This window comes from Carassius auratus, chromosome 26, assembly GCF_003368295.1.
Source record: "Carassius auratus strain Wakin chromosome 26, ASM336829v1, whole genome shotgun sequence".
NCBI lineage: Eukaryota > Metazoa > Chordata > Actinopteri > Cypriniformes > Cyprinidae > Carassius > Carassius auratus.
In genome coordinates, this window is record NC_039268.1 from 3002726 (window position 1) to 3020272 (window position 17547).

General features: G+C 37.9%; 1 protein-coding gene across 13 annotated transcripts in view; it reads right to left on the reverse strand.

Moving 5' to 3' along the window:
- Nucleotides 1-1122: 1122 nt before the first annotated feature.
- The window catches only part of LOC113044089 (nuclear factor 1 X-type-like), a 78986-nt gene continuing 62561 nt past the window's right edge, over nt 1123-17547 (reverse strand). For 3 of the 13 annotated variants that reach the window (XM_026203690.1, XM_026203694.1, XM_026203696.1), the window contains 11 exons: nt 15117-15179; nt 14378-14452; nt 13990-14110; nt 13819-13854; nt 13568-13692; nt 12938-13018; nt 10203-10334; nt 6969-7138; nt 5762-5912; nt 3363-3457; nt 1124-1347 (listed from right to left, as the gene is read on the reverse strand). In XM_026203690.1, coding sequence (XP_026059475.1) covers nt 1333-1347; nt 3363-3457; nt 5762-5912; nt 6969-7138; nt 10203-10334; nt 12938-13018; nt 13568-13692; nt 13819-13854; nt 13990-14110; nt 14378-14452; nt 15117-15179 — 1064 coding nt within the window. In that variant the 3' untranslated portion in view covers nt 1124-1332. Of the gene's footprint in view, nt 1348-3362; nt 3458-5761; nt 5913-6968; nt 7139-10202; nt 10335-12937; nt 13019-13567; nt 13693-13818; nt 13855-13989; nt 14111-14377; nt 14453-15116; nt 15180-17547 lie in introns of all 13 variants that reach the window. The other 10 variants (XM_026203691.1, XM_026203698.1, XM_026203693.1 and 7 more) reach the window with 10 other exon arrangements.

Here is a 17547-nt window from a genome sequence, read left to right on the forward strand (position 1 = left end):
AAAAAAATAATATTTTACAAATTGAAATTGAAGCCTATTTTTGGCTCACTGAGATTGCTTGCATTGTGACAATATTTTTTTATGACAATTAAGCATTTTCATCCATAATTCTAATTAGTAAATTACTAAAAGTAAATTATGGATGAAAAAGTTATTTTTATTGCTTATTATTTATTTTTATTTTTTGCATGAGAATTTCAGAAAAAAAAATGGCTTGGTTTTTTTGACCATTTTGCAATAAATAATTATTAATTAAATAAGCTTTCTTAAAATCATATTTTTGTCTTAATTTGGTTTTAGGGTAATATGACCTGAATTGTAATTTTTTTGACATCCACAAAAATAAAAAAGTACTGCAAAACCAAATGCAAAGTAAAGCAGAAGAAGCCCTTGTGTGCAGGGCTGACTGTAGGATATATATGATGCACAAGCACTCATGGTAGTGAAGAGGTCAGTGATGGATGCGCTAAAAACCCTCGTTAGTTCATGCCAATGGGTTTTATGACTCAAATCACTGGCCTTTTAATTCATAAACACTACTAAATGAAAAATGTTTTAGTCACAAGCTTGATATTAAAGTCAGTCGTGCTTGCCCCTTCCCATTCCTGTGATCAGCTGTCTGTCTACTCTATATGATGTTGTGTAGTGCTGTCGCTGACGTTACATGTGTGTATTGCTCTGCTGGTACTCATCTGTGTGTTTTAGCCTGACTCTAAGGACAGAGCTTCTGTCATCCCTTCTCATTAATCACATTAGTGTTATCTGTTGTTTCGCTCAGTCTATTGCTTGGTAAACAGTGAGAGGACGCCGAGTTCACACTGCACTGGAGGGCGTCACTGAAATCAGGAAATCCAGATTCGGAAGTGTAAGCCTAAGCCAATCAGAAGGCTCCATCCAATCACACGTGTCCGGCATCATCCAGGTTACATGTCCATTTCAAATGTCAATGATTTCATGAATAGAGTTCTGACTAGGAAGAGATGGATTTCCTCACCATTGCATATGACTGGCGGATGAACAAATTAAAGAACGGTAGATGGGATCAGTCAATGGACTGGATGTCTCGAGAACACAACGAAGATGTCGGTTTGTCGTTCCTTTGTTTGGTTCTCTGAGCTGTCCAGACTGGCAGGGTTATGCTGAAGTCTTCCAGATCCCTCGATCCAAAGAGGGTGTCAGCGGTTTGGGGAATGGTGTGTGTATTTGTGCATGTGTTTGTGTGTGAGAGAGACTTTACAGGGGGGCGTGTGGGAAAGTTCCATACTTAGCTTTGTGACTCCATTTCCAGTTTTCATTGTGGATGTGTGTCTGTGTGGTTTATGAAAAGTCTCGTCAAAGGAACCATGACTGAAAGAAAAGGAGAGTAATGAGAGTCATTTTCTAAATAGCTTTAGTTAATATGTTTTATAACCACATTTTAAAAGAAATATAAATTGTTTGCTCAAACAGGGAAATTCTGTTCATGTACCTATACTCATGTCCCAAAACATTCTCTCTTCCATTTAAAATGTTTTAACAGAATTTATTTAATGTTAAAAGTGTGCGATTTATGAATATACACAGACTTGCATGAGAATTGAAAGATACAGTGGACGGATTTGAATGGATAGTTTTCAGTAATGGTAGTGTTCAAATGTTTGTACACAGTTTGGAGAAAAAATGAATACTTTTATTCAGCAAGCATGCACTATATTGACCAAAAGTGACAGTACAGACTTTTATAATAAGCAAGGTTTTCACAAAAATGTTTTAAACCTTGCTAATAATGATGTTTTCTTGAGCAGCAAATCAGCACATTAGAATGATTTCTGAAGGATCATGTGACACTGAAGCTTTAAATCACAGGAATAGAAAACAGTTATTTGAAATTAAATTGATTCTGGCATTTTGATCAAATAAATGCATCCGTGGTAATTATAAGAGACTTTTTTGAACAACTTTTGAAAGTTGGTAAAGGCAGAAAGCCGTAGGGACAGTATATGAAAACACTTCGAAGGGATGTTTACTGTTGAGTGAACCATTCCTGACAGTTTGACATGTTTATCAGTGCACTGTGACAGTTCTCAGAATAACCACTAGAGTACAGTGGACACAATATAAACACTCACACTACTTCTACAGACCAGCTCAGAAAACTCATTTAAAGCTTCAACAAAGCTAACATCGTCCCCTGCTGGTTTTAGTACGGTATCTAGAGAGAAATACTTGACTTGAGAAGTTTGCTGATGTTTGACTCACTAAAAGTTCCCTGCGGGACTGGTATTATCTTTCTGTCTCTTTCTTGCTGTAATCCTCAGTAGTGGGGTCCATCCATTTTCTTAAGTTCTCTCCTGTTGAAGTTCACGTTCAACTACCTATGACATCATGTCTGGTTGCTGAGGGCAACCAGACAGTCTGGACGTGACACCCTCTCTCTTTCTCTCTTTCCTCAGGATGTCAGACTTTCTCTCTTGCATAGAATCGCATGTTAAAACTACTTTTAACACATTTGAACTAGACCAATGCTCAGTCCGTCATACCACATCCATCTGAAAAATTTCAGACTGACCGACTAATCTTAGAAAGTTACTGTGTATAATTATACTAAAAGTAATGCAAAACGAGACTTTCATTGCTGAGAGATTTTCTAACTTTACCTGCCATTCGCAGATGAGGCAGAAGTGTACATTTTGGATGCTGCAACTGTGTTAATGTTTATGCAGGACTTTTTGACAGAAAAAAAGAGGACACTGTAAAGTCATACTTGCTTTCTTACACAATAAATCCGATGAATCATAAGACATTTGGTTTTGGAACCAGTGAAGAGGAGGAGGAAACAATTGTTTCCATGTGTACGGTCTTATTGTTAGTGCTTGTGGTTTTTGTGGCTGGAGCAAGTGGGAACACAGCCACAAAATCCATCTGAAATGATCAGCGTGTCGCTCAGCAAGCCCCCAGAGAGCCGCTGACTGCTACCAACCACACGCATTTAACAGCGCTCAGACCCACGATACTCGCTGATCAAAAACACATGATTGATGGATGGACTGAAAAGGCTGCTATTTTCAATTTAAAGGAATATTCGAAGGTATTTTCGACTTAATGTCTACACACCACATCTTTAGCATGATGATGTTGATGAGCACAGACTCATCCCTCAGCGTGTATAAACAAACAGAACATGCTTTTACAGTAAATACACTTTCAGTGGAAGTCTACCACACAAACAGGCCTGAGGGTCTGAACGTCAAAATGTGCAACAGCACGTATGTGTTTGAGTGAAATAAAAATGGACAAAATGCTCCGCGGCTTGCTTGTAAAATTTCTTGTGAATCAACAGCATGCCCCCTGTCCCTAAAGTGAATCTGCATGTATGCATGTACCTGAGTCTGCTGTGGGATGTTCAGAAAGTTGTTGTCCCGTGATCCGATGCCGACAAACCTGTTGGAAGCTGTGGAGCCTGGCGCTGGGTATGCTGCTGGGACACACACACGTCTGTCAGCATTCACAGCTGTGATGCTGGTGTTTGTTTTGTAAAGATTTCAATAAGAAGTGTGTATTTTAATTACTTTGCACTACAATGTAAAATAAACAAGTGACTTGAAGATGAAGGTCACATTAGCGGCACTAAATGGGATTGCAATCTGTCTGAGTAAGTCAAGGAGTCAAGGTTTGGCTGGATAGCACTGGCCATTTAACACCTGCTGGTCGATTAAGAAACTACACAATTACAAAAGCAAACTGTCTATTTTAACATTCAACATTTTTCGTTTACCAGTCAGTTACCAGCAAGAATGGGACATACAGATTGGAATTATTATTTAATATTAATTATATTAAAATTGTTTATTTAAAATGTAAAATATTCTTAAATAGTAAATCTTGAATTCTAGTAGATGTTTTGATGCTGCTGACCGATTGTTTTTGGAAACATCTAATGGATTTTATGTCTTCTGCTTCCTTTAATGACACAGCTTAGGATATTCACTACTGAAAGGCTTGGCACTAAGAACCCATAATCAAACATTAGCAAGCACACCAGCCAAAAAACTGTCATTGAGATGAATGGGAATGCAAATGGATAGATTTTTCTAAGTATTGTAGTCCTTCTTGGACCAACGGCAGACTGAATAAATGCCTGATATATATCTGAAATAATTTTTTAAATTCAGTTCTATGTCTGTACTTTAACAGTATTAAGAGTACTTTCCTTGGAGTACTATAATAACTAAATTTGAACGCTCAGTATGAGCTCACATGTTTGCTGGTGCCATTTATTGATGCCATGAAGATTAAACTGCAGTTTGGGATCAAGGATTTGAAGGAAAATTTGTTCAGGTAAAAGTTGCGCAGGTTTGGGAGGAAGAAAAAAAATGTAAAAATCTGACTTTCATTTAGAAAACATTTTAAAATTCAGTTTTAAATTAAAATATTGAATTCAGGGCAGTTGTACAGGGGTTGGGGAGGGGGCCATTTGAACTGAGCAAAAAACAAATCTGAACTTTAGTTGAAAACGCCAAAATTTAAAAAAAATAAAAATAAAACTTTTTTTTTTGAATATTCAAATTCAGGGCAGTTTTGCGGAGTGGACTCCATGGGATATGAGGAGCATTTATATGTTTGCAGAAGTGTTTAAATGTGTTTTGTTGTGTGTGTGTGACTTTCTTGACATGACTGAAAAAAGCTGCTGTTGTGTGGAAAAGCACCGAAAAAAGGAAGGTAAAAAATGGAGGAATACAACAGGTTGAGACTGATACACCATTCCATAGATATGAAATGATCGAATGAGAAAAACACAGAAAGAAAAAGAAAATTCACAAGTGAGAATGGAAAAAAAGGAAGGGGTGATCTTCTCAAAGGTTTGCTCAACCAGGCTCCTCCTCCTGCCCACCCGCCCTGCTGACAGCACCCAACACACACACATCCCAAGCAAAGACCCACAACCCAGTGCCGCCGCTCTCACACACTGCCAGATACATTACAAATCCCTTCACCTGCACGTCTACACACATTTCCTTTTTGTATTTAGCTTGAAGTGTCAATGGAATGGCGCTCTCGCTGAATGTGGGGCGTCAATTTTTGTTTGTTTGTTTGTTTGGAGTCCATGCCAGCTGCCCTGAATTTGATCTCTTGAAGAAAGAAAAGAAGGAAAGGAAAATGAAAAGTGAGAGTGATGAGGAGGGTGGCTGATCTATGGGAATGATTGGCTGATGTTCTTGCTTGGTTTCAGCCAATGAGAGGCAGCGGAGTGTCTCCATCCCCATTCAATTGCAAAAGTCAGTGACTGATTGCAATCGGATAACTAAATGAAAAAGCAAGATGAAAAGGGAATCGAATGAGAAAAATGAACAGAGAAAAAAGTCAGATGGAGAAGAGCAGGGCATCTAAAGCCAGAAATATACTACACGCAAGTATGCAAACAGGAATGCATGATCTTTTACATAGTATTAGTGAGTGTGTTATTGTGGCGTTAACAAATTTGGGTACTCGAGGGGGCACGAGAGTTTCCTTAAAGCCGATTGTTTTATTATCCAGCTGAATATAAACATGTCAAATAGTTTAACTACCTAAAATAACTATGAGAAAACTGAAAGTAAAATATATTTTGCCCGCGATACACTTCAACTATTCAAACGCAGCTAGAACTATTTGCGTACTTGCGTAGGGTATGTTACGGGCCTAATGGTAAAAAGTCGTGGTTCTATCACTCAAAGAGTTGATGCAGTGGTAATGGGGCGTTTTCGAGGGCTCTGGTGGGTCTGGTGCTTGGGCGGACACTTACAGGGCGAGGCCGGGGAGCCGACTCCGCTCTCGGGGTGTGTGTGGCTGGGTTTGTGCTCGGACAGGGGGAGGGGCATCGGCACCGGCCGCGCTACCGGAGGAGGAGGCAGCAAGAAGGAGCCGGGCAGTTTGCTCTGACCGCTCCCGTTAGGCTGCAGATACACACACACACACATACAGATGATAAGGGGGTGAAAGAGGCACACACACGCGCACACACACACACACACACACACACAAAGATACATGTGGAGGCATGCAATCACAAAGGGTGAGATTGGAATGTTACAAATGTACAAAGACATTAAAAAAATAATAAACATACACAGAGTTAACTAGTGTCATGAAACATGTCATTTTAGTTCAAATCGGTTTCGAAAAATGAAAAAACAAAGGGAACAGCAAACATACACCTATTTTCACTAACGGATTTTATTTCACTTTACGGATCCAGTCTCCACAGCTGATCATGCTACCGCATTTTCTTTTTTTAAAGGCATTCTCTCCAACCTACATATTTTTTATTTATTTATCATTTTCAATTCAGAATTGTCATTAATTACATTTATTAAATTATTATTATTTAATAATTGTATCATTATCATGTTATCATATCTGAATTAAATATTTATTTTCTATAATCCATACTACAGTATATAAGAAAATGGGGACTGGGGCTGCAGAGCTACAAAAAGGACATAAAAGCATCATAATAGTAGTTAATATGATGTACATAACATTTCCATTCTTGTTAAGTCTTGCCATTTCCATAAATGTAGTTTCATCTTATTTTTGGAAAATAATATAATTTAATATAAGTAATGACTAGATATTGCTTATAATGTGTCCTGCACCACTTTTCATATAATTTTCACAATACAGATCTACATCATATCCATACTGATTTTAAAGAAAAAAGAAGAAAATAAAACATAACATGCAATCATTGTAGACACTACCACATCTGTTTCAAGAGTGTTTTAGTGTTTCATGACACTTTGTATAACAAATGAGGCGATGAAACTGAAATCAAATCAAGATAAACGGAGACTGTCAAGTGTTAGATAATGAAGAGAAAGAGAAAGGAAGAGAAGAGTAAGAGAGAGGGACCTTAGCAGAGATGTGGGTCAGCGTGTGTGTGTATGTCCACTGGTGCTGTGTGAATCATGATGTTGTGTGTGTTGTGTGTGTGTGTGTGTGTGTGTTACCTGTGCCCCCGGCTGCCCTGAGCCATCAGCACAGACGAACTGGACGAACTCTTTGAGTGGGTCCTGATGGTGGTGATAGCGGATGGTGGGGTGGGTGAAGTATGGACTGGACTGCTGGATGATGGAGGGAGCAGGAAAATGAAGGGCAGAGGCTGAGGCACGCGGACTCCCTGAGAAAGAGAGAGAAAAAGAGTGAGTGAAGTGTGTGAGAGACAGTGTATTGTACTATTAGAGATATTAGAATTTGTGTGCTCATATAAACCTAAATTCTTTGACTTTGTCTATCTTTAAATAATGTCCTAACCTTAATAGAATAGCTCACAACAACAAAAAAGTAACATTTTGACAATATTATTATTATTATTTTTTTACATTTATTCATCCTCTTATACACAGGTATTTTCCATATAATGAATGGAATTGGGATTGGGGCTCCAAAAAGAAAAGAAAAGGTGCCAGAAAAGTCATTTATATGATTTATGTGCTACTTTTTAAGAATTCTGCACTTATACTGAACTGACATTTTAAAAGAAACATCCTTAAAGCCTCTCGATTTCATGTTTAATTAAAAATATTTTAAACTGTATTTTATTCCTGTAATGCATCATTGCTCCAGTCAGAAATCATTCTAATATACTGATTTGCTGTTCAAGAAACATTTCTCATTCTTATCAATCTTGAAAAGTTGAGGATTTTTTTGATGAAAAGGAAGTTCAAAAGAACTGTATTTTATTTGAATCAAATCCTTGGTAAATTATTTTATTGTTACATTAAATAAATGTAATGCAATCTTCCTGAATAAAACTGACCCCAAACCTTTGAGCAGTAGTGTATGTCTTCAGAAGAATCGACTACATTAATAGTGCTTTTTTCTTTTGTCATTTGTGCACTCTGATAGCTCTAGTCCCCATTTACTTCTACTGTATGAAAAAGAGCAGCCTGGACATTCTGCATAACATCTGTTTTTGTGATCCACAGAAGTCATTGTTTGGAACAATAATTTTCATTTTTAGCTAAACTGTTTCTTTAAATGCCATATTCACCATCCTCCTTTTCCTCTTTATCTATCTCATCCTGTCCTTCTTTTTTGTCCATCTCCAACTCTCTCTTTTTCTTCAGTCTTTCTTTTTTTTGTGCTTCTTAATCTCATTAGGTACTGGGCAGGAGCCAGGCGCTATGGGGTGCCAACAAACACACACACACACACACACACACACACGCTCTCATAAACGCCCTCACACACACAAACAAATCGGTATCTTCTCAATCTCCACAAGAGTTATTCATCACTCACAAAAGCAAACCACAGTATCTCTTTCACAACAGCGGCCAACATCCATCCATATCTCACACAAACGCATAAGAAACAGTCTTTCTCATGTGCATGCAGTCTGGCCTCGTCTCCCAACCTAACGCAAACCTTGCTTTTTCCACTGTCTCGACTCTACATAAACATTCTAACCAGAAGCGTCTGCCGGAGAAAAACTTCCACAGTCACACGCACGTTTAATCCATTTAAAGCCGCCGCTCTCTGTCCCGCTGACCTTTACTTGATTAGGGCTCGCCGGCTGCAGCCGGACCCGAACGGATAGCACTTTTCCCAGGGCCATCGGATGGGATTAAACATCCGGGACCTCAGGGAGAACACGGGAGGGAGCTTTGAATAGCTCTCCTCTGGGTGGGAATGGAGACGTTTGGAGCGGCCTGTGAGACTGCGGTCTTAATGCCTCTGAATATCATCGTTTGACTGATGGGATTTTCTTGGCGCTCCGAATGTGCCTGCCAAGAAGAGCATGATAAGAGCACCCCCCACCCCATCATCGTCCCAACATACACACGCTCTCCCTCACATTTTGTCCTGTGCCAACATGAATGACAGCATGCCTGAATAACAAGCATCATGCTCGCTGGCTAATTAAAAAAAAAAAAACGGAGAGAGCGAAACGTAGTTTTTATATACGATTCTCTTGGCTGTGCATCTGTTACGCATTGGGAAGCTTTCTAAACGTTCCCTCATGGCTTCCCCGTTTGCGTCCTTCTTCTTCTCTTTTCTTCAACGGCAAATAGTCACTGGTAATTCACAAGGAAGTAGAAATGAGAATGAAATGAGCGAATCTTGTCTCTGACATTCAGATGAGAGCTCTACACACTGTTGTTCAATTGTTGAATGAGCACCGTTCATTACAAAGAGCAGTACAAGTGTCCTGGGAATGGAGGAAAATGTCACATTATTTTAGTAGGGATTCTGGTTCCAATTTGATTCATTTAACAATTGCAATTCATTATGAAATATTTATAGGAATTCTGAACAGTAGATTTTTGTGGAAGAAATAAAAACAGTTCTTCCTGCATTTACTGCCCTCAGCAGCTTGTTGCCAAATGGTCAGATAATTTAAGATTTCAGCAGAACAGACATAACAAATTAGAAATTATTTAATATGATTCTTGCAAAAGGTTTATAGTTGAACGCTAACTGAAAAAAAAAAAAAAAATAGCCTTAAGAACAACATAACAGTATTATTCGGTGTATTGGGGTGTAAGAGACAAATAATTAATAACTTGATTTTTTGGATTTATTTTGAGTCACTAAAAGAACCGACTCAGAGTCACTTATAAGGCTACACAGATTTTAGTAGCAAATACAGCTAAACAGTGGTGCGAGAAACACTGTCAGAGTATTTTAGTAGGGTTTTCATCCACACCGCACATTCATCAACTGTTAATAAGAACCAGAATTCATTAAAAACAGTTAAGAAACGATTCTTTAGCCCAAACAAGACCGTACGTGCACAGGATTTCACAGAATATTTTTTACATGATATCTTCTATGATGAAATGTAATAAAATGTAGGTCACATATTCAAAGAAACCATCCAGAAAAACACACTTGAGAAATGGAGGTAAAAGCTGTGGATGAAATGATGATGAGAGAAGAGAGGAAAAGATGGAGAGCAAGAGGGAACGTGGATGGATGGTGTCGTTCATGAACTGTGGCAGCTCCTTACTCTCTCTGTCTCTCTGCCCAGCCAATCAGAGGCCTCCATCAATAACTCGCCACTGTTCAGAGCCAATCAAATGCCACTGAGGGCAATTTTGGACTAGTGTGGTGCCATAATGGGACTTTTGGACCAATCAGAAGCCTACGCTGCAATCTAATACTTAAATCCCTCCTTTCCCCCTCTGTTCTGTCTCTCTCTCTCTCTCTCTCTCCCTGCTGGAGTGTGTCTGTCTCACCTGGTCTCACGCCTGCCAGCATGGGCAGCGGGTGGTGTGTGAAGGCCATTCGGGGGGACCTCGTCTGTGCTGACAGGGCGCTGAAATCGAATTTCCCCGCTGGCTTCTTTAGAGACCCAGGAGAGGACAGCCCTGCCAGAAACCACACGTCAACAACAACAACAGCACACACCAATCAAACACTCACTCGCTGACCAGCTCAACTAACTAACTCAACTAACTACTGCTTAAATCATCAGTGTTGGCTTTTGAAGGGATTCAATATGTATTGGTCATTTTTGCTAGAATTTGAACAACAACAAAAAAGTTTATATTTCATTTAGTTGATATTTTTATGTTAGGTAATTTTTGGATAATCCAGTCAATTAAATAAAAGATACTTCATATTAAATTATGTTCTCTAGTTATTTGGAACTTGATCAAAGAGTTCTTCTATTTTTTGAATAAAAATATTAATACATATGCAAAATAAAACAATGAATATCTTTTTATATTTTAATTACTATTTAATAATGTCAATTTTCGAATAATCTAGTAAATAAAACAAAAGATACTTCATATTTTCTTATTTTTTTCTATTGTTTTTGGAACTTCTTGGAGTTCTATAAGTTCTAATATTTTCAATATTTAAAGTAATACCTAATAATAATATAATGAAGATTTTCTCATTCATCAGTGCAAAAACAGCTTCACATTCAAATTAAATCAAATTAAATAACTGAAAACAGTGTAATTAATATTATCAAATTGATAAGATGTGACTCTAAAATCTGATTGGATGAACCACATCGCAGAATGTCCGATATTCACACACCTGTGAGCAAGTTGCGACATTGCTTGCCAAACGTAAACAACTAAACTCCGCTTCACAACTCCTTTAAAAAACAAGTTTTTCCTCGTCTTGACTTGTTTAGGTCACGTTCTGCTTTGTATTTTCACATTCCTCCACGTTTCTTTGCCTCCCTTAATGTGTAAATAACGTAAAGCAGTCCTGTCCACAAATAGCCATGCAAATATAGCCTGTAGCTGTACAAACGTTGACACATTTCTACCGTCACACAGTGTGTATTATATAGCGTCATCCCACCCAACCGTAGTCTTCTGTACGTGTTCCTTAACTATTAAATTAGCAACACCTCAGCTGGTTCAATCCATCACCAGAAAGAAGAAAGAGAGATGAAAATAACATGAAAAGGTGAGAAATTGCAGGAGAAAGTGATAACAGAGCAGGGATGGCTCATAACTGGAAGATAACCAAAACACACACAGATAGAGAGTACTCCTGGCACCCATTGCTCAGTGTTACTCATACACATACACACACACACACGCTTAAACTTCACTTCAGTTTGATGCTATTTTTTCCTCTCTACATTACAAGGCATTAAATCCCATTTCAGCTTAATTCCCCTTTCTCAGTTCACTTTTGAGTGCATTTGTTCTTGCATGTGTGTATGCGTGTGTGTGCCAGAGAGAACACCCGTGTGTGTGGGAGTGTGCAAATGCGTGTGAAAGTGTTAAGTCTGTATATGTATATTTATCACAAAATGTGTACACAACGCACTCTCGCCTCCTGCTTCTTTAGAAATAAGAATTTGATGTACTATAAAAATAATATAGTCAAAGATTCTCAGTGCAAAACATTCGTGAATGCCAGCTAGTTTATTTTTAACTAAAAAACTAAACTAAAAACTAAACATTTACCAAGGTTGCATTTATTTGATCAAAAATACAGTAATATTGGGAACAATTTTTAAAATTTAAATTTGACAGTTTTCTATTTGAATGTATTTTAAAATGCAATTTATTCCTGTGAAGTTTCAGCATCATCAGTGTTGGAAACAGTTGTGCTGCTTTATATTTTGTGAAAACCAAGATACTTTTTTTATATATATTTTTTTCAAATTCAAAAGAAAAGCATTTATTTGAATTGGAAATCTTTTGTTACATTATAAATGTCTTTACTGTCACTTTGTGGTCAATTTAATGCATTCTTGCCGAATAAAACTATTCATTTCTTTTGAACGGCAGTTTATGACGTACTAGCTAACTGCACCATGCTAACCAGTCAAACATTTACCAACTGGTTAACAGTGTAAGGATCAGAGGAAGGCGGGAAAAATTATTGAACAAAACAAAATGACACTTCTGGTGCTGGAAACCTCTGCATAAATGTACAACAAATAAACCCTATTCGTAAAAAAACGTTCAAAAGGTTTGAAATGAAAAGCATTGCTTTCTGATTATGACATTCACACACAAATGCAGAGCAGATGTCTCCCACTACTGTAGATACACGGAAGCGCCATCTGGGACCAGAACACAGACTGAGAGTGTGTGTACGTGTGTGTGTATATATGTGTGTGGCTAATGCGTGGACAGAAGGTGCACCTGTGTAGTTCATTTTCTCAGAGTTTGTTTGCGTGTATGTTTTTTTTGACTTCGGCCGTCCCATCTGGGCTCTTCCAACACTACTAGCTGATTGTCACCACAGCGATCATTTAGTTTAGTGTCTAACATACTGCCAAAGGCAAAAGCACCCATCGTTGACACTAAGCATTTTATAGTAGAATGAATAATACTGAGAATTGTCATTAAAAGTAAGTAGATAACAAAAAAGTTAACAGACTAAACAAGCAACACAGTCAACATCTGATGCCCTACTGCCCTGACACTAACCTGTCTACTCCCTTTACTTCTGTACACGTGTAAGTGTGTGTAGTATGTATTCTAACCATGGTAAGGAAACTGCACACCATCATTTTCATGTTTTATCTTCCTCTCTTGAACACTCGTCAAATGGTGCTGCACTGCAACTGGAGAAGGTAATTATTAACACAAGAGGAGAGAGGAAGAAGATCATGAACATTGTGAAATGTATCCCTTTTGCACCGATATGAAACTGATACACAGTCTGGCCCCATTCAACACATTTCCTCTGAAGAAAGGATTTCAGTTTCAATTTTAAACTGGCATCTCGATGGTCTTATATTAGTAACCACTAGCATCAGTACCTGTCATGCCGATATCTCTCCTATTACAGAATAATTCATTGGGATCATAGAACTGCACAGAGCCATAGTTCACTGACAAGCTTCGCAATATCGCCTTCGATTACGAGTAAGATATTGTGTAGCTTGTTCAATTTTGGGTGAACAATTCCCTTAAGGAGTTGTTTGAACCCTGTTTTGAGCACCATATGTTTAAGGTTATTTATGTCTTTGATCGGCTCTCAGGTCAGTAGAAATGCAGGCTGTTTTTTTAAGGTGACTGCTACAGTAACACAGATCCCACAGCCGAGACCAGACTCCGGTATCAGCATCATCAGTGTAAAAGGCACATTGATATGTACACGTGATGCTCACCTGCATCGACATCATTCGGCCAGCCGCTGGACTGGGAGCTGGTGCCAGCCGGAGAACGACTGTAGAAGACATCATCGACAGGACTCTCCATCTCACTGTCATCTATAGACTTACGCTTATTAGAGCTACAGAGACAGACAGAGAGACCAACAGAGGGGTTAATCAATATCCCTGAGTCAGATTCCTGTAGACAGATCGAGAGAAACACAGAAAAAGTGCAGAAATACAGAAGACTGTGACAGACTAAGTACCTCCGAGGAAGACTGGCGTACAGCTCCACCTCAGACCTACAGAGCAAGAAGAGACACAGACAAAGGGGAAACAGGAGGAAAGACAAAAAGGAGAGCAAGACAGATCAAATTTCTGCTGAAGAGAGAGTGAAACAGGCATAAAGAGTAGGCTATGGGTGAATGTGTGTTCACCTTGTGGATGGAGGAGAGGCAAGTGAACGTCTGCTGAGTGCTACTTGGTTGATGTTGTAGTAACCGGGACCTTCCAGATCCGCAAGAGAGAAATTAGGACCGGATGCTGTTGCAACAGGGGCTGCGGAAGAGAGGAACGTGTTGGGAGTTTGAATTACGGGAAAAACTACAAAACTCTAAGACATTAAATCAGAAATCAGACATAGTAACTTTAGTGAGTGGGTGAGAGTGCCTGGTTTGATTTGGTCTGTTTACCAAACTGTTCCACTGATTCATTAATAAGAATTCAACACTTAAGTGATTTGATCGTGAATTGGGCCAAGTGAAAAACAGTTTTTGCAGTGTGCTGTTCATTTAAGGAAACACTAGCATGTGTTACGGTACTTACTCTGAGACACTCGTACCAGCTCGGCTACGTTCCACACCCCTGAAGTCACAAAGCAGTCCTGAAAACTCAGATGTCCTGCAGAAACAATACAAATTCACATTCCTCACCCAACTGATACCAGTACCACATGCATCCAGCATCAAAATCTAATGCATGATTTATACAAAGACAATAATAACAATATCTTGTGTTTCAGACAAAAGCTGGCCAGCTAACTGTAGTCTAAAACCCCTGCTTGTGGGATTGTGGGATTCAAGTATGAGGTCAGTAAGATTTTTCTTTTTCTTTTTTTAAAAAGAAAATAACATTCACCATGGATGCATTAAATGAATAAGAACGTATAATATTACAAAAGATTTCTATTTCAAATAATATGCTGTTCTTCCTGAACTTCCTATTCATTAAAGAATATTAATAATATTAAGCAGCACAACTGTTTTCAATATTGATAATAATAAGAAATGTTTCTCAAGCAGAAAATCTGCATATCAGAGTGATTTCTGAAGGATCATGTGACAGTGAAGACTGGAGTAATGATGCTGAAAATTCAGCTTTACATCACAGGAATATATTACATTTGAAAATACATACAAACAGAAAACATTTATTTTAAACTGTAATATTATTTTACAATTTTACTTTATTTTTGATTAAATAAATGCAGAATTGGTAAGTGTTAGAAGAGACATTAAAAATATTTTATATATATATATATATATTTATTTTATTTTTTTCTCACCGTTTGGTGGGGGTTTGATGTCCGACTCTCCTTGTTGATTGGAATTGTCTGATTGCCCAGACTCTGCATTGAGAAACAGAGAAAAGATGCACATAAATGGCAGAAAATGGCTCATATTCAATTACTAGTGTTGGAAATGGATTGTTCAGTGATTGTTCAGTTTAGGCACTTGGACACAACAACACTGCGAGCAGACATTGTCGAGCCGTGTGAACATGAGAGAGAGAGAGAGAAAATGAGAAACGAGTGTCTGAGTACATATGCATGAAAGTGTGCGTTATCAGCACAGTTTATGGCAGGCTGCGTGTGCATGTGTGTTTGTGGAGGTGTTTATCGGACGGCTGTAGGTGATAAGGGAACACACTGGCTCATGCCAGCATGATTTGATAGAGTGTGTAGAGATTAGGACAAATACACTCGCACAAACAAAAGAACAGCAGTCTGAACAGAGGAGAAAGAGCAAGACCGTTTCTTTTTTCTCTACGTTTAGTGTGTTGTCTCCATCTCTCTCTTTCTCCTCTCTCACTTTCTCTTTTTCTGGAGTCCTGGCAGCCATTTTAGTCTTTGGCAGCCATCTTAGTATTGGCGATGCACACACATTCCTGCTAGCTGACAACACACACACACACACAGAGGATAAACATAGGTCCGAACCCATGAACAAGGCTGGAAAATGTGTACAGTAGGTTGTGTTTCACATGGCATACAGCATCCCGAGTCCTGCCTGAGCGAGAGTAAAAGCGATGCCACAAAGAGTGCACAAGTCATTCGGTCTCAATGAGTGTTGGAGGTTTTCTGTGAGATGAGCAACAGCTACCATTTGACTTCGAAAGAAGCCCAGGCTGGTGTTACTCTTTTAAAAGCATCATGTATGTGTCATTCTGGAGCTTGGCAGCTGCTGTCACACTTTCAATTATCAATAAAAAAATAAAAATAAAAATAAAAAAATGGGACGTTCTTCAAAATGTTACATTTTGTGTTCCAACTAGGGACGAAAGTCATACTTGTTTGTAAGCAAATAATGACAGAACTTGTGAACTTTGTGATCTTTTTATACAGTGTCAAAAGTTAGATACACACAGATTGGTGCAGACTTTAAACACTGTAACTGATTTCACCAACACATATTCATTCTGTATGTACTGTCCGTCTAGAGCAGCTTCATGGCATCGCTACCAGTCCTGACTCTCCAAGTGTGCTCTAGTAAGTGACAAAAGACAACCAAGAGGGGGAAAATACTATTTTAAGTACTTCTGTAACATGTTAGATCATTAACCCCCACCCCCCCCCCCCCCCCACCCCACCAAACTAATTTTATTATTACAAATAAATTACAAAACAGAACTTTTTTTCTATTTGAACATTTTCAAATGTAATTTATTCCTGTGATGCGCAGCTGAATTGTCAGCATCATTACTGCAGTCTTCAGTGTCACATGATCCTTCAGAAATCACTCTAATATGCTGATTTGCTCAAACATTTCTGATTATTATCAAAGTTTAAAACAATGATACATTTCTTCAGGATTCTTTGATAAATAGAAAGTTAAAAAGCACAGCATTTACTGAAATGGAAATCTTTTGTCATTACTGTCACTTTTAATCAATCTAATGTGCCCATGCTGAATATAAGTATTAATTAATTTAAAAAAAAAAAAATAATAATAATAGTAATAATTATATATATATATATATATATATATATATATATATATATATATATATATATATATTATATATATATATATATATTTGCAAAAATGTTTTATTTCTGTTTCTGTTATTTTAGGTCAAATGTTATCTTGATATGCTTTTAGAATATAATAGAATAGAAATGACATTTTTGAACAGCAGTGTAAAACAAGCAAATGAGCTATACACTTTGTTCCATAGAAAAAGTTACTAGTTTAGAGCAACATGAGAATTTTTCATTTTTACATACTGAATAACTTTAGCAGGTGTGACTTTAATGTCTAAAAATGGTGAACTACATTGAACATTATTTACTCACTCTCATGTCAGTCTAAGCATCCATGACATCTCTTTGACTTCCTGTCTTATACTTTTTTTTCCTAAAAGAGCTGCTTATTAATTTAAAAGTGGGCCATATAAATCATAGCTCTTCTCAAGTTATAATGATAGCTTTGTGTGTGGAGCAGACCAAAACTTCTCAACATAATTTTATTCATGCACGGTCTTTCCATCCGCTGCAGCTGTCAAATTTAATTTTGGTGCACGTTGCATCAAGTTTAATGATTATGAGTGAGTAGATGTCCATACACGTTCTTTTTATTATAATGTATAATGACTTTAGGTGCATGTATGCTTGTGCCTATAAAACGGATCTCTCCGTGTCTTTCAAACATGTCTCTCTTTTTCAGACCCAAACAGATGTTAAACCCCATACAGCCTCTTTTTCGTCGCCCCCTCCC